The 26,110-nt window shown below is 43.4% G+C and overlaps 1 protein-coding gene across 2 annotated transcripts in view; it reads left to right on the top strand.

Moving 5' to 3' along the window:
- POU6F2 (POU class 6 homeobox 2) overlaps positions 1–26,110 on the top strand; it is an 812,961-nt gene that overhangs the window by 561,865 nt on the left and 224,986 nt on the right. For both annotated transcript variants that reach the window (XM_073549965.1, XM_073549964.1), the window contains exon 4: positions 24,593–24,948. In XM_073549965.1, coding sequence (XP_073406066.1) covers positions 24,593–24,948 — 356 coding nt within the window. The remainder of the gene's footprint in view (positions 1–24,592; positions 24,949–26,110) is intronic.

Below are 26,110 nucleotides of genomic sequence, written 5' to 3'. Positions count from 1 at the left end.
CACATTCACAGTGTTCTTTATCTCTGTATGCGCCATCGCCACACTTATGTATCGTCGCCGCAAACACACACTTATGTGTATTGTATTTTAGAGGGAACTTGGAACAGATGTTTCACTAGAGGTTTTTTATTATTAAAGTTAGCAAACATTACAGGAAAATTTTAACATTACAAGTACATTTTAACATTACAGGTAAATTTTACCATTACAGTTAAATTTTAACATTACTGGTACATTTTAGCGGCTTAAGTCCTCTTTCGTCTTGCCATATCAGACGTCCATTATCAGAAACAAAGTACGCAGCAAATGTATCTCTCATTTGGGCAACTTCCACTGAAGTTCTCAGAAGGTGATCTTGGTAATCACGCAATGTGGTAGTAACAGATTCCTCAGTTTAGTCGCTCTTTAGCCATGTAGTTGTGCAGTACAACACACGCTTTTACAACCTCATCAATAGTATCAATTTTTAGATTAATGGCTGTTCCCAAAATACACTATTTAGAGACCAGCAATCCAAAGGCACACTCCACAGTTCTTTGTGCCCTTGTCAGTCGGTAGTTGAAAATCTTTTTTGTGTGATTTAAGTCCCGACTTGAGCATAGTTTTAGGAGGTTGGCACACATTTGGAATGCTTCATCCCCAACAATAACAAGTGGCAATGGTGGTCCTTCAGTGTTGGGAAGAGGCTCGTGGCTTTGGAAAACTAAAATCCTTTCTATACAAATGTTGGCCAATGTCAGAGTTTTTAAAAGTCTGTGAGTCATTTCCCCGTCCAAATGAGACAATGCAAATGGCGACAAATCTACAGTCAGCATCTGCAATTGCCAGAAGAACAATAGAAAAGTATTTTTTATAATTAAAAAACTCAGATCCACTTCCATCTGGTTTCACAATGTAAACTTGTTGGCCGTTCACAGCTCCCAAACAGTTAGGAATTTTGCATAATTTTTCAGCCACAGTTCAGTTGTGGGTTGTGGGAGGAATTCAGCATACAGAATGTCACATAACACACAGCAGGTGTCTGCAACAATCCCATAAATTGGAATTGGAAATAGAGAGATGATAATGTCTCTCCAGTAGCCAGAAATCTGTGGAACAGAAAATGGAAAAGAAAAATCAGTGCATTGCTTTTAGAAAAAAATGGAAAAAAATGAGTACATGGCTTTTACAAAAACATGGAAAAAAAAGTCAGTACATAGCTTTTAGAACAATCACATTAATGACAGGTTTTTCATTTTTCAAATTACGTACCTTAGGGTCACCAACAGACGTTCCTCAGCAGGAATTGCTCGCCGCAGCTGTGTGTCGTGCCTGGTGATGGATCCTCGCACACGTTGTAGCAACTCATCAAAGCTCTGTTCCGACATCCTCGTGTAGTCAAAAAACTTCTCAGGGTTTGCACGCAGCTCTGTGTACAATGAGTGGTAGGCTCCACGGCTCTCTCGGACTTCAACGATGGGGTGTTGCCTGTAGCGACGACGTCTTCTCCATCTTGCTCTTTTTCTTTCTTCATAACAAGCAACACCAAAGGCATAAGCCAAGTTCAAATCCAAATCCAGATTACGATATAAGCTCTGCATGCGAAGATCCATCTTGCAGCAGGATACAGCGGCAAAAGATGAGGATTTCATCTGTACAAGGGTCTATATAGAGAATTTCCATGAGAAACACCCATTGGACATGGCTTGTGTCAAGGAAATTCTCCTGGAAAAGTATTGTCCTATTGAACACATGTGCATAAATAATGCAAACACAGCGGTTTTTTACGTCATCTGTAAGATGATGCGGATAAAAAATGCTGCGTTAGCATGCGTTTTGACATGCGTTTGCGCATGCAGATGATATACTGCACACATATACTGTACGCAAATGTGAACCTAGCCTAAACCAGTAGCATTGGGCAGTACTCAAGTCATATGTGGATGAAAATGGATAAATACTATTTGTAAGAGCTCGCGCCGAATGTTACCCAATGTTTTATTAGATAGCACTCAGATCAATGTGCAATGCAGGTCTGTGATCCCTGGGCTGTGCAGATCTGCAATGGTTTTTTTTTATGCTGATTTGACAGCAGCATGCTTCGAACATCGGTCTGCACTCGGGTGTCATCAGTGGAAAAGATGCAGAAAGTTCTTCGTTTTCTCCACACCTGTGCTGCAATTCTCTCATGTAAGAGAATGAGAACACACTAAGATGATATTCTGCTCATTTCTCTCTTCTGAGAACATATGGCCATCTGACCTCATCTTAACACTGTTCTTTAATATCCCTAAAAACATGGGAACCATAGAAATCTTGCCTCCTCTGGTAGGGTGCAAACATTTCAAATATATTGCATACATTTCTGTGACAGTCCCATTCATGTAAATGGGGCTTAGATATGTCTATGTGCTTGCTGTACAAACTTGCTCAAATGCCCTTTCCTCCCATGAAGAAACTGCATCCTTGCAGTAGCCCATTCTCCCCAGAAGAAGCTGCGTCCTCAGTGAAACATTTTGGGGGAGGTGTTCTATTATTACGTGTCTTAAAAAACAGACAGAAAAGACTTCTGACAATATAATAGATGTATACTGCAGACATTGCATACTCAGTGTATCTGAGCCCAGTGTGTATAGAGATAAGTATATAAAAAGTGCCGTTGCACAATCGAGGAGTAATTTAAACACTATAGTACCTGTGTGTCTGAACCTTTTAATTTATTTTATAGGCAGATAGATTAATAAAAGTGATGTTTTATTATTTAACAATTTGGTGCAATATTCAATATGTAATGTAGTGTGGTAATTTGTGTTTAATTGCCTCTGAGAAAAGTGTACCTGTAATTGAATTACACTAACCACCTAAAGGACTCGTAATTAAAAAAAAACTTGCCGTAGAAAAAATAAAACAAATTCAGAGATGTAGTACAGATTTTCAGCCATAGAAATCTCTGCCACAGATACAATATGTTATGATTAAACCATTAAAGGTCTAAGCGGATCATTTAACTAAAGGGCCTGTCACACTAAGCGATATAGCTAGCAATATCGCTATAACGTCACTGGTTTTTGTGACGTTATAGCGATATTGCTAGCGATATCGCTATGTCTGATGCTTACCTCCGACCGCTCCCCCGCTGGTTATCGCTGATCGCGCGAGAGCGTCCTGGACCGTTTCTCGTCGTCAGCTTCCTGCTGGGCTTCCTATGGCGCCTCGTCTGACAGGTAAGTAGCTACCCCCGACCCCTGCTATGTCTCTGGTGAGATCTGCCTATGTGGCAGCTCACTAGCGACCACTTAGCGATGCACCAGCGATCCTGACTGCGTTATATCACTGGTCGGGATCGCTGGTGCATTGCTAAGTGAGACAGTACCTTAAGAGGTGACCTCTAACTAATTTCAGTGTTTTGTCAGTGGTGGAACTAAACCTATGGCTGCTTTAAGTCCTGTGACCAAATGGGGAGGATTATGGTTAAAATAAGCTGATTGTACATACAGGTGCTTTTCACAAAATTAGAATATTATGAAAAAGTTAATTTATTTCAGTTCTTCAACACAAAGAGTGAAATTCATATATTATATACCATGTGATCTTTTTCAAATGTTTATTTCTGTTAATGTTGATGATTAAGGTTTACAGCCAATGAAAACCCAAAAGTCATTATCTCAGTAAATTAGAATACTTTATAACACCAGCTTGAAAAATGACTTTCAAATCCAAAATGTTGGCCTACTGAAATGTATGTTTAGTAAATGCACTCAATATTTGGTCGGAGCTTTTGCATCAATTACTGCATCAATGGGGTGTGGCATGGAGGAAATCAGCCTGTGGCACTGCTGAGGTGTTATGGAAACCCAGGTTGCTTTTATAGCAGCCTTCAGCTCATCTGCATTGTTAGGTCTGTTGTCTCTCGTCTTCCTCTTGACAATACCCAAAGATTCTCTATGGGGTTAATGTCAGGTGAGTTTGCTGGCCAAACAAGCACAGTGATACTGTTGTTTTTAAACCAGGTATAGACGGGGGCTGGAAATGAGCGCAGCTTAGTGGAGACCTCCCCATGACTGCGCTGGAACATGTTAGGGTTTTTTGGACAGGGTGAACTTTGGTGGGATTGATGGAGGCAGGATAGGGGAGGAGTATTGGGAGGGGCGGATAATGCTGAAGGGGAAAAAGTGTGGGAAAACCGCACTTTTGCTCAGGAGGACACCGTGAGAAGACATACCTGACCAGGATTACTTATGGCGTCGGTGGATGCGCTGATCGGGAGGCTGCGGGACGTCGAGAGGTCCAGGAGAGGAGGATGGCTGGAGAAGCAGCTGTCCTCTCTGCTGGGAGACGTCAGGACACGGGAGAACACGAACAGGAGTAGGAGAATGCAGCCCCCAGAGAGACTGTCACCGGAGGTAACCACGCGCAGCAGGCGCAGGCTCCGGAGCCCCTCCGTGGACCCTGCGGAGGCCGGGTGTAGTGGCGCGGCTCCCTCCCACTGCACCACCTCCGGCAGGAATCCGAACAGCCCGCCGACGGGCGCAGGAAGGCGGCGTGTAACCCCAGTGTGGGCCGCACAGGAAGTGAGGGCCGCACCGGAAGTGCGGCCTGCTCCAGCGCAGCGGCACAGCCGGGAAGGGTGAGGCTTCCCGGGGGATGAGGCAGCAGTGGGACGCGCAAGGAGGTCAGCGGTGGCGGCGGCGGCCGGCCAAGACGACATCGGGGACGCCGGGAGCAGCAGCACCGCTGGCACCCCTGGTGGCCCAAGTGGGGGCCAGCAAGGAAGAGCACATGGCAGAGGACTCCGGCAGGCAGGCAGCTGCATTGGGACGCTCTGCTGCCGGGCCCTGGCAGTCAGCGGCTGTCCAGGGGAGTGGCGGGCAGCGAGGACGAGCTGCCTGGCAGGGGTTGGGGGTCGGACCAGTCTAATCAGTCGGGGTCTCGCGGGCAGATGAGGTCGCGATCTAGGATGAGGTCGGTGGTTTGGTGTGCTGCGGGCACTCCTGTCCCCTCTGGTGACGAGGAGGCCAGGGGCACGGGCCTGGGGCAGCTGAGCGGCGCAGAAGATTCCGACTTCAACAGTGAGCAGCAGCAGGATGGAGAGCAGCAGGATTCGGGATGTCCGACTGGCGGGGACGCAGCACCCATGCAGCTTGGTGAGCATGAGTCCATGTATTGTCTGTCGCCCAAAGGGGCTGTAACTAATGAAGCGGAAGTGAGTCGGGGTCAGGATTGGTCAAAAGGGGATGGGGGAACTCTATTGGGACAGAGGCACCGTGCCTGCATGATATTTTGCTTAGCATGTCGCAAATTTTAAGGAGGATGGAAAGAAGGGCGGCAAACGGGTCCGGTGTGTCACCAGTGGGGGCATGGACCTCGGGGATGGGGTCTGAGCCAGTCATGGCCGGCGAGGCATTGAGGCCGGTCAGGGGGAGCAAGTACCAGTGGCAGGAGTATCCGTGTCCGGGGTGTCACCGGTGGGGGCATGGATATCAGGGTTGGGGTCTGGCCCACACATGGCGGGAGAGGCATTGAGGCCGGTTGGAGGGGATCAAATACCAGCGGCAGGAGTCTCTGTGTCGGTTCAGATGGAGAAAGAGAAAGCGGATTCAGTGAAATTGGATGACCGAGCAAAAGGGAGCTATATGTGTGCTTCGAGGGTCCGTTGGGACCTCACTTAAAAAAGAGGTGAAAGAGAAGATTTGGCAGGATGAGTACGTGGAGATTTTCTCCCTTGGAAGCGTTTAATTTGGATAAGGGGAAGAAAGATGATAGTAAGAAGGAGGAAGAAGAAAAGCGGAGGTGGCGGCTGATTCCGCAGACATTCGTTAATTGGCTGCAAGCGTTAGCGATATTGGCGAGTGTGATTGGAGAAAAGGCTCCTGGCAATTCTTCCGGCCTGTTTTGTTATCTGGATGCGATTGGAGAGGCGCACCATACGCATGACGAGCAATTCAGGCAGAGGAAGGCGGTGCGGCCGGAGATTCGGTGGGACCAGAAAGATATCGGGCTTTGGTAAAAAGTGATGGCGCCAGTTAGGTACGGGCAGTCCTTTCTTGGTGATGGAGGTAGTGGCAACCAACAGGGAGGACACGGAAGTGGCAGTCAGGGGGGTCAGGAGCGAGAGAGAAGTCAGCAACATGCTGGCAGTTCAACGAAGGTCAGTGCAAGTATGGCAGTACCTGCAAGTTCAAGCAAGTTTGCTCCCATTGCAGTGGTAGCTCACATGGGGCATCAAAATGTTTTAAGTAAGCAAGGGGTAAGCCAGCAGTGGTGGCCGGTCAAGGGGGAGACGCCGGTGAGTCTTCAAAAAATGGCCCCCTTTCTACGTAGGTACCCTGATCAAGAGAAGGCTGGGGTGATATGGAATTTTTTTGCGGATGGTTTTAGATTTCCCCCTCCCAGCCACACGGTCCCCTTTTTGGTTAAGAATTTGAGGTCGTCTGACCTGCATTCAGAGGTGGTGAGTGCCAAAATAATGAAAGAAGTTGAATTGGGTAGAATGGCAGGTACTTTTAAGTTGGTCCTAGTAGAAGGGATGATTGTTTCCCCATTGGGGGTGGTTCCTAAAAAGGAACCGAATAAATTCAGGTTGATTCAACATCTATCTTACCCGAAGGGGTTGTCGGTCAATGACGGCATTGATCAAGAGTTGTGTTCGGTAGTGTATACCTCATTTGATACGGCCGTGCAATGGGTTCGCAGGTATGGCGCAGGGGCCTCGTTGGCAAAAACTGACATTGAGTCGGCCTTCAGATTACTACCGGTACACCCAGGTAGCATTCCCTTGTTGGGATGTTTTTGGAACAGAGGTTACTATTTGGATAGATGTTTGCCGATGGTTTGTGCAATTTCGTGTTCACTGCTTGAGACGTTCAGTACTTTTTTAGAATGGGTGGTTAGAGATGTTGCTGGTTTTCCGTCCGTGATTCATTATTTGGATGATTTTTTTTTTATAGGTCCACCAGATTCAGTTTTATGTCGGAATACGCTGGCCGCGATGTAATGGGTGGCAGAGCTTTTTGGAGTACCGTTGGTGAGGGATAAGACCGAAGGCCCTTGCACGGTCTTAAGTTTTTTGGGTATACTGATTGACTCAGAGAAAATGGAGTGTTGGTTACCGGAGGACAAATTGTCGTTGCTGAGGCTGGAAGTACAGCAAGTTAGGAGACTGCGAAAGGTGACGTTGAAAGAATTGCAGTCGCTGCTAGGCAGCTTGAATTTTGCCTGCAGGATCATGCCCATGGGCCTAATTTTCTGCCGTAGGTTATCTGGCACGACGGCGGGAGCATGGTTGGCGCACCACTTTATTCGTTTGACTAGGGAACATCGGGAAGATCTGGCGGTGTGGCAGAGTTTTTTGGAGACTTACAATGGTAAATCTCTGATACAACAGGAGATATTGAATGATTTTGATTGCGAAATCTATACGGATGCAGCGGGCGGTGTTGTTTACGGGGCTTATTGTAGGGGGCATTGGAGCATTGGGAGCTGGCTGGATTGGTGGCATCAGAGAGGTCTCACAAAAAATCTGGCTTTGTTGGAATTGTTCCCCATTGTTGTGGCGGTACTGATTTGGGGTGAAATGTTCGAGAACCGCAGAGTTAGGTTTCACTGCAACAATATGAGTGTGGTGTCAGTGATCAACACTTTGTCCGCGTCATCTCTCCCAGTGATTAAGCTAGTGCAAGAACTTGTTTTACGGTGCCTGGAATTGAATGCTTGGATTTCGGCGATGCATGTGCCAGGTGTGCAAAACTCTATAGCGGATGCTTTGTCTCGTTTACAGTGGGGGCGTATCCAGGTGCTGGCATCAGGCACAGAGACCTCCGGAGCGGAATGTCCTTCTCACTTGTGGCAGATTGTTATGGAGGAGCAGGAAGGTTGATTCGTGAGTCGGTTACAAGCCAGACTTGGGCGTCATACGAGGCATCATGGCGAATATGGCAGAGTTGGGTGTCCCATTTGGGAGGGTTGGGGTTTGTGGAGGATATGACGTCGGGGGTTTTGTTTTTGGTCGGCAGGGCAGCGGAAATAGGTTGGTCTATTTCGAAGGTTAGCAAATTTATTGCTGGTCTGGCGTTCGGTTTTAAGATGGAGGGTTCAGTTGATGTGACGAAGGATTTCCTGGTAAAGCAGCTTCTGAAAGTTTTTCGGAAGGGTAACCAGAGTTTTGACAGATGCAGACCGATCTCTTTTAGTGTATTGGAATGGTTAGGGAGAGTCGATTTGTTGTTCTAATTTTGAGGCGGCATTGTTCAAGTTATCTTTTTCTTTAGCGTTCTTTGAGGCTATGCGAATAGGCGAACTAGTGTCTCACAGTAGGGGCAGGGCAGGTGGTTTGCTGGCTGAGGATGTGGAATTTAGGGCGGGAGGCGTTGTGTTTTGGATTCGGTGTTCAAAAACCGATCAGCTCGGAAGAGGTAAATGGGTGGTATTGGGGAGTGTGGAAGCGGCTTTGATGTGCCCAAAAAGGTGTTTGGAGTCGTATTGGCGTTTGTGGCCTGGTCGGGTGGGCTCATTGTTGTGCCATGAGGGCGGGGCATTCTTGTCCCGTTTCCAGTTCATTGCATTGCTAAAAAGGGGTTTGGGAGAGTTGAGCCTTCCACCAGACATGTGTGGGTCGCATTCTTTTAGAATTGGGGCAGCATCGGAAGCTGATAGTCTTGGCATGGGGGCAGACGCGATCAAGCATCTTGGCCGCTGGAATTCGGGCTGCTATCGAACATATGTGCATCATTGATTGAAGTGGCATGGCTCAGATGGGGAGGAATTAACAATTCTTGCTGTGGTTATGTATTTCAGGTCGTCATCCCTACTTGACTTGGATTTTCGGACACTCGTTTGTCTATTGGGGGGCGCTTTGGGTGGACGTGAGGCCGGATGGTAGGCAACTACTGGGTTTTAGCAAGGACCTGGTCGTTGTTCGATGGTTGGGTTTTCGAGGGATGGTATGGAGCAGGGCGTTATCTGAGTTTTCCAAATTTGCCTGTCTGGATAAAGCGCCTGACATTTTGGTGGTGCATTTGGGAGGGAACGATTTGGGCATTAAACCTGTCAGGGAGTTGATCAGGGATATTCGATTCGACTTCCTTAGGTCGTGGACGTCTTTTCCCGGGGTCGTGACTATATGGTCGGATATCGTTCAAAGGCTAAAATGGAGAGTGGCCCGATCTGTGAAAGGAATTAATAGGGCTAGGGTGAAGTTAAATAGGGCCGTGTCGAGTTTTGTTTCTAGGAATGGGGATATTGTGCGGCATTTTGAATTGGAAGCTGAGGTTGGTAATTTTTGGAGGGACAATGGGGTTCATTTGAATGAGATAGGAATTGATTTGTGGGCACTTGCGATACAAGAAGGAGTTGAGAGAGCGGTTGCAGTGTTGGGGCACTCACGAGCCTGAGGTAGTCAGGGCTGTTCGTGTGTGGCGGGGGGTGGGGTTCTTGGAGTTTACACTGATTCAGCGTAAAAAGGAATTGTATGTAAAATTCCGGACAGTTAAATTGTGTGGGTGATCTGGCATTTGGTTGCAGGCTCTGGATGGGGTTTTTACCCCAGGAGCTGTTTGGTGGTTGGCCTTCCCGGAACGGGATTTATGGTGCCCTCGAGCTGGTGGTGTATGGCTGAGGGTAACGTGGCGGTTGAAGTTCTCATTGGACATTTTGCCAAATATTAAGCCAGATCTTTTATGGGCTCCAAAAACCATCCCCTCATGTCATTAAATATGGCATATTTAATATTTATTGTTAAAACCATGTTTATGTTTTTGTTTGTTAATAAACTGGCCGCTGTGGCCATAATTATCCAAAGAATATAACGTGTGGTGTTGTTATTTTAAAGAAGGGGTTGCGTGGTCTACCAGTACGGGTGGGGCGTAAGGCAGGTTTCAGGTAAGAAAAACCCATATTGGCCGTATACGGTCAAGGCGGGGGATGGAAATGAGGGCATCTTAGTGGACACCCCCGATGACTGCGCTGGGACATGTTAGGGTTTTTTGGACAGGGTGGACTTTGGTGGGATGGGTGGAGGCAGGAAAGGGTAGGAGTATTGGGAGGGGCGGATAATGCTGAAGGGGAAAAAAGTGCGGGAAAACCCGCACTCTTGCTCAGGAGGACACCGTGAGAAGCCCCACCCACCACTCCCTTTCTCAAACCCCCCCTTTTTTTGGTTGGTTGGGCGGGGAGTTGAGTTGGATTACAGTGGGGTGCCTGGACAACGTAGTCTGGGTAAATTTTTAGAATGGAGGTTGCTTCGTCACAGTGGCAAGGTTGGCGGGGGTGGGGTTCTTGGAGTTGATGCTGATTCAGCGTAAAAAGGAATTGTAGGTAAAATTCCGGACAGTTAAATTGTGTGGCGATTTGGCATTTGGTTACGGGCTCTGGACGGAGTTTTTACCCCAGAGCTGTTTGGTGGTTGGCCTTCCCGGAACGGGATTTATGGTGCCCTCGAGCTGGTGGTGTACGGCTGAGGGTAACGTGGCGGTTGAAGTTCTCGTTGGACATTTTACCAAATATTAAGCCAGATCTTTTATGGGCTCCAAGAACCCTCCCCTCGTGTCATTAAATATGGCATATTTAATATTTATTGTTAAAACAATGTTTATGTTTTTGTTTGTTAATAAACTGGCCGCTGTGGCCATAATTATCCAAAGAATATAACATTTGGTGTTGCTATTTTAAAGAAGGGGCTGCGTGGTCTACCAGTACGGGTGAGGCGTAAGCAAGGTTTCAGGTAAGAAAAACCCATATTGGCCATACGCGGTCATGTACTTTTGGAAGTGTGGACAGGTGCCAAGTCCTGCTGGAAAATGAAATTTCCATCTCCAAAAAGCTTGTCGGCAGAGGGATGCATGAAGTGCTCTAAAATTTCCTGGTAGATGGCTGCGCTGACTTTGGTCTTGATAAAACACAGTGGACCTACACCAGCAGATGGCATGGCTCCCGAAACCATCACACTAGAAAGTGGAAACTTCACACTAGACCTCAAGCAGCTTGGATTGTGTGCCTCTCCATTCTTCCTCCAGACACTGGGACCTTTATTTCCAAATGAAATGCAAAATTTACTTTAATCTGAAAAGAACACCTTGGACCACAAAGCAGCAGTCCAGTTCTCTTTCTCCTTGGCCCAGGTATGACGCGTCTGGCGTTGTTTATTGGTCATGAGTGGCTTGACACAAGGAATGTGACACTTGTAGCCCATGTCCTGGATACGTCTGTGTGTGGTGGCTCTTGAAGCAATGACTGCAGCAGCAGTCCACTCCTTGTGAATCTCCCTCAAATTTTTGAAAGGCCTTTTCTTAACAATCCTTTCAAGGCTGCGGTGTCTCGGTTGCTTGTGCACCTTTTTCTACCACACTTTTTCCATCCACTCAACTTTCCATTAATATGCTTGGATACAGCACTCTGTGTGAACAGCCAGCTTCTTTAGCAATGAACTTTTGTGGCTTACCCTCCTTGAAAAAGATTATTCTGTTTGTAATGACTCTATATAATATATAAGTTTCACTTTTTGTATTGAAGAACTGAAATAAATTAACTTTTTGATGATATTCTAATTTTGTGAGAAGCACCTGTATTTACTTGCTAAATCACATGTCAAGAAGATGGTTAAAATATTCCCTGATGGTCTTTTATTTACGTGGTGCCTAGTGCACAAACAACCCTAAAACCTGGACTATATTGTAACTTTTTGTAGTCCTACTGATTTGATTTCAAGCACCACTCCAGCATTTTTTTTATTGCATTACTATACCTGCCCCAGGTATTATACTTACCAGCCACAGTCTTCCCGGCCCTTCTCCAGCCACTCGTTGCCATCTTGCAACTGCAATTTCTGACTGACCTGAAGTCAGAAATAACAGTCACAATCTGTCAATGTAAGGGCCCTGTCACACATAGCGACTCACCAGCGATCTCGACAACGATATCACCTTGTCAAGATCGCTAGTGAGTCACTATTTGATCGCTGGTGAGCTGTCAAACAGGCAGCTTCACCAGTGATCAGGACCAGCGACACGTGGGTAACAAGCGACGCACGTCGCTTAGTTACCCGCAGTGTATCTTAGTTACCAGTGTGCTGATGCAGGGAGCTGGTAACCAAGGTACACATCAGGGTTTCTAAGGGGTGCACAGCACTTAGAAACCCGATGTGTTCCTTGGTTGCCAGCTCCCTGCATCAGCGCGCTGGTAACTAAGGTACACATCAGGTTTTTAGGCTCAGCGCGCCCCCTTAGAAACTCGATGTGTACCTTAGTTACCAGCTCCTGCTCGCTGGTCGCTGGTCTCCCGCCTGTCACACGCAGCGATGCATGCTGGCCAGCGGGAGACCAGCGACCCCAAAAATGTCCAGACATTTCAACAGCAATCAGCGATACCCGGCAGGGGGGCCGGTCGCTGATAGCTGTCACACACAGCGATCTCGCTGGTGAGATCGCTGTTGCGTCACAAAACTAGTGACTGGCTATCAGAGACTTATATTGAGTTGTGACCTAGAGCGATCTGCAGGTCGCAAATTGCTGGAAACCAACCAAAGCGGCGGTGAAAGCAGTTGAAAATGGCGGCTGGTAATGGTACTGTCACACTTAGCGATGCACCAGCGATCCTGACCAGCGATATGACGCGGTCAGGATCGCTGGTACATCGCTAAGTGGTCGCTAGTGAGCTGCCACACAGGCAGATCTCACTAGCGACATCGCTGGGGACGGGGGTCGCTACTTACCTGTCACACTAGGCGATCCTGCTTCCTCCCGCCCGGCTCCACGCTCGTCACTCGTCTCTCCACGGGAAGAAACGCAGGAAGCTGACGACGAGAAACAGTCCAGCCTGTTCTCGCGCAATCAGCGATAACCAGCGGTGGAGCGGGTTGTAGGTAAGTATCAGACATAGAGATATCGCTAGCAATATTGCTATAACGTCACAAGTTATAGCGATATTGCTAGCGATATCTCTTAGTGTGACATGCCCTTTAGTATAAGACTAGAAGCAGGAAACTTAGATTAGTGACACCACTCCAGCGCTGTAATTCAAAAGCAATGCTGGAGTGGTGCTTTAACTATTAAGTAACCACGATAATTCACCTAATTGTATACAACTCAATGCATTGCTTTGGACTTCAGCTGTAGCTAAATAGTTCAAATCAATCACAAAGTCGGGGACCAGACTGCAGCTAATAACTCAATATGACCGATACTGTTATTTAGTGGGAGTTACTAGTTTTGCACAGCTTGCTAACTCTAGGACAAAGTGAATAAAGACTAGTCAGGAGCTATAGGACTGATAAAACATGCGTGGGACAGGATTTTTTAAAAAAAAGAATATGTGCATATTTCTTAATTTTAGCCATGTACAGTTATTTCTGGTGAACATCAGGGAGGCAGAAAACTCTTTGCCAGGCTTATATTATACTGTGCTATGCAAGAAATGGAGACTGCTACCAGTGGCTGCAATCACCAGATACAGTCTGTGGCTAATATTGATAACCTCACTTTGCAGTGATGTGCCGTGTAACTTGGAATGAGGAATGTTGGTGTTATTGCTCTTTGAGGGATGCAGCTTTCGTTTTCTTTTCTTTTTATTGTGTTGGAAGGTTGGCTTTATACCCTAAAGCTGGCTTTATTGTGCTACAGTTCACAAGCTCCTGAGCTGACCACAGGGAATTTTCCTAACCTTTATAGAGAAAATATTTTTAGTGACTGTGTCTGCGGCCTGGTAACAGCCAGCGTGTTGCAGTAAGAAAAGAAATTAGATAGAAACATATTGCTGGAAAGATGTTTTCTCAAATATGGAATTTGGAAATGGCTTGCACTTTTCCCTTTCTTGAAGTGTAGTGCAGGGAAATATTTCTGTTTTTAGTTGGTAAAAACATAAACTACAAAGCAATAAAAAATATTTTGTAAGTAAATGTAAATTATTATGTCTCGTTTTTAATAAATCTTACAAACAAACTTGCTCAAAAAACACAAATGTGATGATAACGTGAAATACACTTGTCATGCTATTTATATGTGATTTTATGTTTGTGTCCTGTAAATAATATAGTATTGGTGATTACTTTTATCCTTACAATTGGATTTTTACCAGTTTTTATCAAACTGTTTTGCCAAAGTATATACCTCGAATTTTTTTCTTAATTCAGCTCATCAATGTAAAAACAAAAAAAAATTCTGTCTTTTTTAACCATGTATTTTCCAGATTTTTTTTTTCATATTTTCCCACTTTTATTGCATAAAATGTGATTGATCCAGATGTTGGTTGAAAGTCAAAATAAAAATATGAAATGCTCTACAAACTTCCATTTTTTTTACTACTTTTTTGTTCTCTTGAGATGCAGATTATTGTCATGCATTTTCAGATTGAATTCTCCATAGGAAAATAAACATAAAAAGCATGAATGTATTAATATAAGACATCATCCCCATGCCAGTATTTGGTTAGTATTTTTCAACATTGTTTGTATATCAAAACCAGGAGTGGAACCTTACAGAGAAAAACTATAAGGTTGCAGTCACACACAACGAATAAAAAATCGGTCCCATTTTAACGATCCAAAATCGCACAAAAGTATCTTAACCATTGATCCGTTTTTTATGCGATTTTTCTTCATTGATGCGATTTTAATCGCATGTAAGGATCCTTTTGACATCCTTCTTGCGAGATTTTCTCGCAGGATAGCTAAATGGACAAATAATGGAGCCCAATGACAGGTTTCCGCACACAAACGAATTAATAGATCTAGACACATTAAATAAATATATATATATATTTATATATATATATATATATATATATATATATTATACATGTCATAGAGACACATTTATATATATATTTCTAATTCATACAGTTCTTAATTGCAGAATAGCCGCTGAAACATTTGCCGGCTTTTGTATAACATTCTCCTGCCCGACATGAAATGACACATGGTTTACATTTGGTTACATATGCAGCCTCAGTGACATCAGCGGGAGTCCCTGCAATTTAATACAACGAATTAACCCCTTAAATGAACCCCTACAACTCCAAAAATTTAACCCACAAGCCCTCATATAATTAATAGTGATAGACATAAAAAAAAAACATGAAATGAAATGGTTAACTATATGTAAACCATGTGTCATTTCATGTCGGGCAGGAGAATGTTATACAAAAGCCGGCAAATGTTTCTGCGGCTATTCTGAAATTAAGAACTGTATGAATTAGAAATATATATATTAATGTGTCTCTATGACATGTATAATATATATATATATATATATAAATATATATATATTTATTTAATGTGTCAAGATCTATTAATTCGTTTCTTTATTTAACCGGACACTGTGATTTTACTGTATTTTGGAAAAAAAAATGTTGGCTTTTGGTGCGATTTTATTGCAACTCACACATCGGGTCCGTTTGCAATCCAATTTTTTCACGCCCCCATAGACTTGCATTGGCGAATCCGATCCAAAAATCGGTGACAATCGCAGCATGCTGCGATTGTCTCGGTCCGACGATCGGATCCGATCAAAAATCGCATGATGTGAGCTGCCCCATAGAATAACATTGGGACGAATGCGATTTTTTATCGCATTGCATTCATCCATTTTAATCGCCAGTGTGACCCCGGCCTCACTAAAGAACGACACATGTTCTGTGTTTTGGAGACACCACTGGTTTCAGCATACAAACACTGATGAAATACTGATCAAAAATAATGACGTGTGAATAAAGCCTAAGCGAAAAAAAATCTAGAACAAAACAAAAAAAATGCTATTTATGATGGAAGCTTAAAAATATAGAAACTTCCCACTTCCCACTACACAATCTACCTTGACGTCATGCAGAGGGTGCCGGTGAATGGAGTGGGCTTAGGAGCTGAGCCTGCACCATACTTGGCAGATGTAGGCTGTGTTCTACAGCTGTACAGCCAGCATCTGCATTTAACAGCAATGATGTTGAATGAGGTTAGTCACTGACAATCTCTGACGATGGCATTGAAGGCCGACAGTCCTGGAGCCAGAGGCTGTGGACAATTGTTGTGTGTCAGTACCTCTGTAAAGCCCAGACAATTGCAGGCTCAAGTCCTCTGGGAGGATTAAAAACAAAGTAAACAAAGATTAAACATTAAACTAAACTTTTCCCTGTTTATAACTAATGATATTACAAAAATAACAGTATTATTAAGACTATTAATATTATTATTATTATTATTATTATTAATATTTATTTATATAGCACCATTAATTCCAAGGTGCTGTACATGAGAAGGGGTCACATCAAAATACAAATATCACTTACAGTTATCAAACTAACAATGACAGACTGATACAGAGAGAAGAGGACCCTGCCCTTGCAGGATTACATTCTACAGGATGGTGGGGAATATCAAGTCACCATGCAAAAAATCTCACAAACACTCCCATATCAACTGAAAAATAAAAATGATAGAGGTGTCAGAAAATGGCAACACAAACATTTTTTTAACAAATGTTTTAATTTCTTTTCACAACTTCGCTGCACCTAGATTTTTTTCCCTCATTTTCTAGTACATGATGTGGGAAAACTAGTAAGTTGATGGAAGAATAAAATAAGATAAAGGAGTAAGAGTAAATTTTCACCTAAAAGTAAAAAGAGTGAAAGTCAACCTGTGATATGGTAATTTACATATGATGTAAACTGGTTTAAAATCATGTTTAAAACTATTGAAGTTCTATAGTACGTAGGTTTGACAATATCCATCCTAGGAATCCAATCAAGACTTAAGGCCCCTTCACACACAGCGAGATCGCTAGCGAAATCGCTGATTTTGTGATGCAACAGAGATCTCGCCAGCGATCTCGCTGTGTGTGACAAGCATCAGCGACCGGTCTCCCGCTGGCCAGCACGCATTGCTGCGTGAGGTAGCGGGAGAGCCACGATCAGTGAGCTCCCAGTGCTGCAAACAGATGCTGGGAGCTGGTATCCAAGGTAAATATTGGGTAACTAAGCGTGCGCGTCGCTTAGTTACCCGCTGTGTACCTTGGATATCTGTGTGCTCGTGCTGGGAGCTGGTGTCCAAGGTACACAGCGGGTAACTAAGTGATGCACGCGCTTAGTTACCCAATATTTACCTTGGATACCAGCTCCCAGTGCCAGCACGCAGGTATCCAAGGTACACAGCGGGTAACTAAGTGACCTTGTGCTGTGCGCACTCTGAGAATTCAGAAGTCTGCAGTCACATAGAATGACTGCAGACTCATCACAAACTTGAAAAACCTCTTTAATACACCTATTTTACACTTAATCCTCTGCACCCGGTTACACTAAATCTACCCCACCCCTCTCCCAACAACCACACACTAGATCTCCCCCCAACCACACACTAAATCTTCCCTGATTACACTTAATCTTCGTTGTCTTCACTTACCACCAATGCGCGCCTCAGCAGCTTCAGCAAGTGACATCAGCTGTATGATTATATGACCTGATCACACTGTTGACGTTGTCCTGACCCGGCAGTCCAAGCTTCAATTTTGCTCGCTTCTGCCGGCATGCTGGAGAAAAGCTGTTAAAAAATGAAAGCAGTTGGAACTCTCCTTTAACCATTGTTAAGGTATAATGTTGCAGCCTAAAGCAGATGACTGATTGTAGACAGCATGGCAGAGAACTATTGAAGCTATTAGGCAGTGGATATTTTGTAGATTTTCGGGTTGGAGTTTATAAGGTATCTGGTCATGCCCAGTAAAGTAAGAAGCAATGTAGGTTACAGTATCCAGCAGCTAGCTACAGTTATCGACACAGGTTGAGTCCTCGATTTTCTCAAGTCCTGACCTATTGCTGCTTTGATGCACTAAAATATTGCGTGTAATCTATCTGCTGTGTGCAAGGAAGAAGTGCTAGTAACATGTTATCACACCTGCTGGACTATGCAATGACTCTTGCTGTATCTCTGTGTGAGTCTTCCCATCTTCTGTCATGACAACTGGGAAAGATATAGATTTTACAGGAATTTTAGTCAATAAATGTTTTCGTTTAGTAAGTTCAAGTCACGAGCGCACCATACCACTGTGTGCGTGGTTTAATAACTGGATAACAAGAGGAACAGCTTTTAACATGTACCTACATTTAATGTGTGCAGTTTTGGGGATACACCTGAAAGGTAATTTTGTTTGCTCTTTAGTTTATGTGTTATCAAATATGCAGATAATAGGGTGCAGATATATTTTCCAGCATTAAAAGGGTTTCTCAGTTCTATATTGATCACTATTATTATATCATTATTCTTGGTGTTATTTCATTATTCTTGGTGTTATTTATAAAAATGTCTTTATACCTGAGCATCATTGCTAGATTGAACCCACCATGGAAAATGATTCCTCTATACAGATCAACTGTGGTGTTACCATTTCACATGCAGACATATAATCAATAAGGTCAAAGCTTTCACTAAAGTCAGATTCCGATTAAGTTGTCTTCTGACAGTGTTTTGGTGCCCATCATTGTGGCAGAGCGAAGGCCTAATGACTGGTGCTCTGGTACACTGGTGGGTCATTCCCACACTGCTCATCATGAACCGGGACTCCAAGATTTGCTCCTGCACCTTCTGATAACATTTGTTCTCATTCTGGACTAAAGAATGGTTGCTCTTCTTCTTGGCCTTGTATTCTGCTGAGACTCAACCCAATTCACTTACCGTACATGAAGTAATAGCTCATGTTTTTGGAACATAAATAAAAATCACTTTTTTTCCAAACTTATGCAATCTAATCATTTCAATTGAATTCAATAGCCATTATTTATAAAAAAAAACCCACATTGATTTGGCAAGTGGCCAGTGAAGCAACGATATAAATGTCATATGGACTTTATCAGCTATCATCAGAAAATGACTAATTGTCTAAATCAGGTTTTGGTGTTACATGTATTTCATAAAATTCTATTTTTTTCATATCACGATTAATAAAAAGATAAAAAAAACTTACAATTTTTATAGTGGCTACTGGAGCTTTTTCAGACTCACAACTTGTCAATTTGAGAGACAGTTTTCAGCAGACTCCATATCATCAGAGGCAGAATTACAGTGACTGATAACACAGCTGGTAATAGGATCCACCAAGCGCAATAGGCGATGTCACAGCTGACCCTGCTTCTCCTGAATTCACAATTATCTTTGTAGCCATTCATTAGTTGCTTGAATGCAATAGATATAATGTCAGACTCTTTATTTGTGCCTAATGTACATGTGAATTTCCTAAAACAACAGGAATTTTAGCCTAGACGGAGTAGACAATGTGGAAATTGCATTAACTATTTATTTTAGCTTCATGCAGATTGTGAAATAAAAAAACATTGTCAGCAATGAAAAAAAAATACATGTAATAAAAGAGGGCTACTTTCCTAGAGCTGTGATCACTGTATGATCAGTAGGAATCCGATCTCAGGGACCCTCACTGATCATGAGAATGAAGTGGCCACTGCTGCAATGTGTTGCTGTGGGCCCTTGAATGACACTGTTCTGCAGTTCCCATGCACAACAGATGACCACTAGTGAGGAGTGAGTATACTCGTTACTCGGGTTTCCCGAGCATGCTCGGGTGATCTCTGAGTATTTGGATGTGCTTAGAGATTTAGTTCCTGTCGCTATAGCTGCATGATTTGCAGCTGCTAGACAGCCTGAATACATGAGGGGGTTGCTTGTTTGTTAGGAAATTCCCATATGTATTCGGGCTTTCTAGCAGCCATATATCATACGGCGACAGTAACTAAATCTCCAACCACATCAAAATACTCGGAGATCACCCGAGCATGCCTGGGAAATCTCGAGTAACGAGTATACTCGCTCATCACAAGTGGCCACAGGAAAGACTGTGAACAAATCAGTGCAACACACCTTCATTCTCAAGATCTGTGGGAGCTCCAAAGGTCCCTGAGGTCAGACCCCTACCAATCATAAATTAATATAACATTTTAATTATTTTCCAGCACTTTATAAAATGGGATTACCCCTCTAAAATTATTTTAATCAATTTACCACCGGAGGTGGGTCATAAAAAAAAAAGCATTCACTTGTCCTAAACACTATCATGGCTTGATTTTGGGCTCCCACCTTCAAGATAGATTGGGTTTTATTCTCGTAAGATGTGTTGACATCTATGACAAGCACTAACACAGTCTTAAGTTACCCCTTTCCACAGCATGCGGTAGTTTGAGAGTCATGGCGGTGGGATTGGAGTTCCAACTAACAGATACTACTGGGATTCTGGTGGCATGAGGATGTAAATGACTATATCATGTCTAAAGTGACTGCTATGGTGCCTATAAATGATTGCAAGAAGAAAAAAATCTAAATTTGGACTTCAGGAAAAAAAAGTTATAAGAACTTACAGATTGTTTTTTTAAAAAAAGACCTGTCACTTGCCATAATTTTTTTTTACCTGGTGTAAATATCTCTTCCCTTCTATTTTTTGTTGATGGGCCCTTCCATTTCTGAGATATGGCACTCTCTTCCTTATATGTAAATCTAGCCTTTTTTAGCCAACTGGGTATGGTCCTCAAGAATACTTCCATAAAAAGACTTGAGGACCACGCCACTTGGTTAAAAAGACTAGACTTACATATAGGAAGGAAAAGAGCATATCTCAGGCACGGAAAGGTAAAGAAACAATAGTAAAACAACTCAAGATTGAGAAAACAGCTGCTGCATTTACACCAGAAAAATGCAGATTAATGGCAAGTTACAGGTTCTCTTTAAATAGCCCACATCTGATTAAAAGGGGGGTCCTAGATTTATACCTAGAATTGAGGCAAAACAAGAAAATAAGCATCATTACGCCATTTAATCGCATGGCCTTTCAGCGCCACCACTCCGGTGGTCCCCATCAGTCCTACATTGATGATGTCAAGTGCACATTTCACAGCCAATCACTAGCATCAGCCACTGTCATGTGACCACATGGTGTGACATCATTGCTGCAGGTCCAGTGAGGACCACCAGAACAGTAGTGTTACAGCACAGGGGGTTAAATAGGTAAGTAACTCCTTTTTTATTGTTTTAACTCATTTCCAAGTTTTTGCTGTTTGTTTTTTTTTTGGTCCGGACAACCCAGAGAATTCTGTGCGGTTTTAAACTTTTCTCTTATTGTAGTTATTCTCAAACAGTGATCACATTAGCCATTAAAGTATCTAATTTAAGCACTTGTTCCCCTTTATTTCATTTTGCTAGGGTCTAAAGACAGTTTTTGTCATGTTGTACTCAAAAATAAGTGACAAAATGACATATAATTTGTAGGGAGGTTTTACAACAGGGCTGAACGCTGGCGACTGGAAGCCATCACAAAAATACAGTTCTTACATGGCAGGGGTGTGCTTAATTTATCTGAACTGCAATGGGCTTAACGTAGATACCTTACCAATGTTCACGATAAAATGAGACCTAAAAGTATAATTGAACTGCACTGACCCTGAGAACAGCACAATAATAACTTTCAACACGTGTCATTTCTTTCCTTTTTTTTCTGTTTTTGACGCTGTGAACTGGATGATATTTCCCTGGCCAAATTTAGTGTTATAAAGCAATATTGAATTGAGAACACTATCAAGCCTTAGGAGTTACTATGTCATTTTAAAGGTGAAAACTGTTAAAGCTTGCCAAGTATAGAGGCTAAAGTACATTACGATGGCTATTTCTGGATTTTGTGGACCCATCTATTGTCTTTACTATGTAATAAGACCACACTTTATGTAAAATCTGTGCTTCTACAGATATATGTAATGGGGGATAAATCTGTACTAAGAAAATAACAACATTCTCCTAACTGGAAAACAAAAACTTATTGGAGTTGTGTAAACTAATCATGCAATCATTTCTCAAAAGCCAATTTGTGAAGCAATCAGGTTGAGTCTCAAAGGCTGCATTTATTCATTAGTTGCCCAATGGTGTAGCCCCAGAGGGTGCAAATGAGCATAGGGAATAAATGTTCACTCTTCAACACTATTTTACATTTTACTTTATTTTTTGATAAATGGGTTCAAACTGATTATGGCCTGCAATACGCATTACCACTCATTCAGACATCCGTGGATCTCGGTCTGATCTCAGACCGCTGGTCTCGGGTCTCCCAACCCAAGCGTGATAGCTTCACAGAAATATATGAAGCTGTTATGCTCGTATCGCTACTGATCTCGGACTGCTTTGCACTGAAGTCTGAATGAGCCCTTAAAGGGAATCTGTCAGCAGGTTTTTGCTACCTCATCTGAGAGCAGCATGATGTGGAAAAATATGTAAGAGGATGTTAGCACAGCGGGTAAAGGAGGTGCCAGTCAGTAGGTTCCCAAACCTTTAGTATATATGTATCAAATACTGGGCACACTCATGAGATGCTGATGTGAGAAAATAATTTTAATACATACAGTAGCCACTAGTTACAAACGTTTCGGTCGTGATAGACCTTCATCAGTGTACTAGGGTGAGTGTAAGCGATCATGTGAGAATCTCACATACAATGTCGCAAAGATCATGATCTTATTGTATAGACTGTTAGAATTATTGGTGGTCAGTGGCCGCAATAATGGCCATACAATGCAGCAGCTCTGCTGTGTGTCCTGACGCGGTTTCAGCCACCTGTCAGGGAGTTCATCGGCGGCCACTGCCCACCAATACATCTAACAGTCTATACAATAAGATCATGATCTTTGCGACATTGTATGTGAGATTCTCACATGATCGCTTAGGCCTGTTTCACACTTCCGTTTTTGACCATCAGTCAAAATCCGCCGTTTTTGCAAAAAAACGGATCGGCCAATTTTTTTGGCGGATCCATTTTTCCCCATTGACTTGCATTACTGGTGGATCTTGACAGATGGCCATCCGTTGGATCCGTTTTTTTGCGGATCCGTCAATTTTTTTCCTTTAAAATTCTTCATTCGGCGGATCCGTCAAAAAACGGATCCGGTGGCATCCGTTCACATCAGTTACGAACGGATCCGCTTTTCCGCCTTTTTGGTGGATTTTAACTGACACAAAAAACTGAAGTGTGAAGGCCTTACACTCACCCTAGTACACTGATGAAGGTCTATCACGACCGAAACGTTTGTAACTAGTGGCTACTGTATGTATTAAAATTATTTTCTCACATCAGCATCTTATGAGTGTGCCCAGTATTTGATATATGTTCTTGATGTGGAAAAAAAGACCTTAATTCCAGTGATGTATCACTTAGTTTACTGGATGCAGCAGGTCTGACACAATCAGAGTTCTTAGATGCATTATGAAGCAGAGATGAGAAAACTAACTCTGTCCTCATCAGGCTCTCTATGTTCATAGTCTGTAGACAGTGAGCTGCTTATCAGAGGAGGGGGCGGAGTCAGACAATTGCTAATGTTCAAGCAATTATATTATCCAGGTGATAAAACTTTCACTGTAAGTAAACAACAGCACACCACCTGATAAATGACACATCACTGAAATCTGTGTTTTAACCCCTACCTCATGATGCCCTCAGATTACATAGAAAATACCTGCTGATAGATTCTCTTTAAATATATAATAACAAAACCCTTCAATATTCTAATTGGTTACTTGAGCCTTCCAACTCTCCTCCCAGAACACATATCAGAGTGTTGGGGAATAGACAATTGAATTTCAACTTCTGAATCCTTCCATTCTCAGTGAGTTAAGCTGCTTACTAAGGTGTCTGGTAGCAGCAACTCTCCCACCTCCTACTGAGAACGGGTGCTCAACCTATACCTGTGTATAAAGAGGTGGCAGGAAAAAGCTGTCAGCTGACAGCTTTTCAATGTGTTTAAACAGTCTTAGTTCTTAACAAGAGAAGCAGGGTAACCCGATCGCAGGGGAGCACAAAGGAAAGGGAGAAGCTTGAAAGGTTTTCTTCCTTATTAAGTTCCACTACGCGTTTCAACGGATAACCTCTGTCTTCATCAGGTGGCAAGTGACTGCTTGTAGCAGTTTCAATTAAATCAGTTTTATCTGCTGCAGATAAACTAAGTTTCTGATCCATATATAACCATGCCCACACCAATGATTGGCAGTTTTCTGTGTGCTCTGTGCAAAGGCAGAAAGCTGCAAATCAGTGGTGGGGTGGGGTTATACAGAGGTCATGAGTATGGAGGACTACATGGCAGAAAGTTTACTAGTCCTCTAGTGATAATCTCCAGCTGATAAAACAGTGACTTTATCAAAACTTCAGAAAGCAGTCCAGTAAGTGATACATCACTGGAATCAGACATTCTGTCTCAATATTATGCTGTTTTCAGATTAAATGGTGAAAACCTGGTGATATTTTCCCATTAATGTTAAGTTTACTGTAATCTCTTTAGGTACCTTTGTGGTGGTTGCAAGCGTACACAATAACATGTAATAATTGGGCCTAAGGGATAACATATTGAACATATAGTCATCAAGTGCCAAAATGACAGTGTTACATATATGTATTTCTAAAATAAGTTCTTACCGTTATAGACAACTTGCACTAAAAGCATTTCCATTATTTCAAGAGTCTTCTGAATGTTATCTAACCTTTTCCTTAGTAAAGAGATGAAGTTGTTGTATGTGACTGGTAGCAATGCTACATCTTTACTATGTCTGAAAGATAAGTAATATCTAATCATAAAGCATGATTATATGATAAATTGTTTTGGTGGATTACAGCTACCTCATCCCTGAACTCACAACTTCAACAACTTCAGCATCTACAGCAGCTTCATCAGCATCATCACCACCATCATCATCAAGGATCACAGCAGCAGCAGCAGCAGCAGCAGCAACAGCAACAGCAACAGCAAGCTACAGCTCAGCATCGGCAATCACCCCAGCAATCATCGCAGCCTCATCCCTCACAGCCATCCCAGCAGCAACAAAATCAGCAACAGCAGCAAAACCAAACACCGAGCAAAAGCCAGAACCAACTCTCTACAAGCCAGCAGCCCTGCAGCTCTCCCCAAAAGCCCAATCACTCACCAGGACATGGCCTTCCATCCCCAATGACCCCGCCAAACCCAATGCAGGTAAGCAAGTTACTTTTCTACTTTAAGTTTGTGTTTAGTGTTATATATGTGGCCTCGCGGTGCACCGTTGTACCGTATACCATTCTGTAGCTGCAGTAAACGGCCATAAAGCTGTTCGTATATCCATTTTTATCAACATGATCATTGATAGAGTAAAAACTGCACAAAGGTTTATGGCTAAGCATAAACTGTAGTGGTACTAATACACATAAGACCAAAGTTGGTAAAATCTGTCGACTTTGGCAGGAACCACCAAACTATTATGAGTTTATGGGCCTCCCGACTCCTAGCATCCTTTGAGAAAAAGTTGAATTAGACCTGATGACTTTCAATACTTACTCCTTTCATTCCTGGGGAAATACACTGCCATCAGTATTATCTGGCAGAGACTTCTCTCTCCCCATTGAAAACACATTAGCTCTCAGTCAAACTGAGTATGCATATGTATTGGGGAGTCAGGTGGAATAGCCATCTGGGCACCTTAGACCTCTTTCACACATCCGGTTTGTGCCGTCAGGCACAATCCGGCATGTGTGTAAAAAAAACGGATCCATTTTTTTTTACCGCCTGATGCGCTTTTTTTGTCATTGAGAAGCACATGCGCCGGATCGCGCCGCAGGTGCTTCCGTTTGTTCCGGTTTTTACTGGATCTGGCTGAATTCCTCTGTCCGGCGGCCGGACAGTACGGGTGCTGCAGTGTTTTTTTGTCCGGCGAAAAAAGCCGAATATGGACGTATGCGGCCCTTCCGGGTCTGCGGGACAATGTTTCTCAATGGCACATTCCGGCCGCCGGATTAGGCTTCTACCTGATCTGGCCACCGCATGCACGGTTTTACCCTGTGCGCATGCCCGGATATCTCTCTCTCTCTCTTTCATACCCCGTTCTCTCTCTCTTTCAAACCTCGTTCTCTATCTCTCTCTTTCATACCCCGTTCTCTCTCTCTCTTTCATACCCCGGTCTCTCTCTCTCTCTTTCATACCCCATTCTCTCTCTCTTTCATACCCCGTTCTCTCTCTCTCATACCCCGTTCACCGGCTCATGGATCCTTTTCTTCCCTGGCAATTCCTTTGCAACATAGCCGTGTCAGGCGCCGTAAGATGCGCCACATATACTTCCGGTTCCTCCGTTCACGGCTGGATCCGGCACTCCATCTTTTTGCCG

Source organism: Dendrobates tinctorius, unplaced genomic scaffold, assembly GCF_039654945.1.
Source record: "Dendrobates tinctorius isolate UK_male_01 unplaced genomic scaffold, ASM3965494v1 ptg000162l, whole genome shotgun sequence".
NCBI classification, from domain to species: domain Eukaryota; kingdom Metazoa; phylum Chordata; class Amphibia; order Anura; family Dendrobatidae; genus Dendrobates; species Dendrobates tinctorius.
Note: the sequence above shows the minus strand (reverse complement) of the source record. Positions and strands in the feature narration are given on the sequence as shown.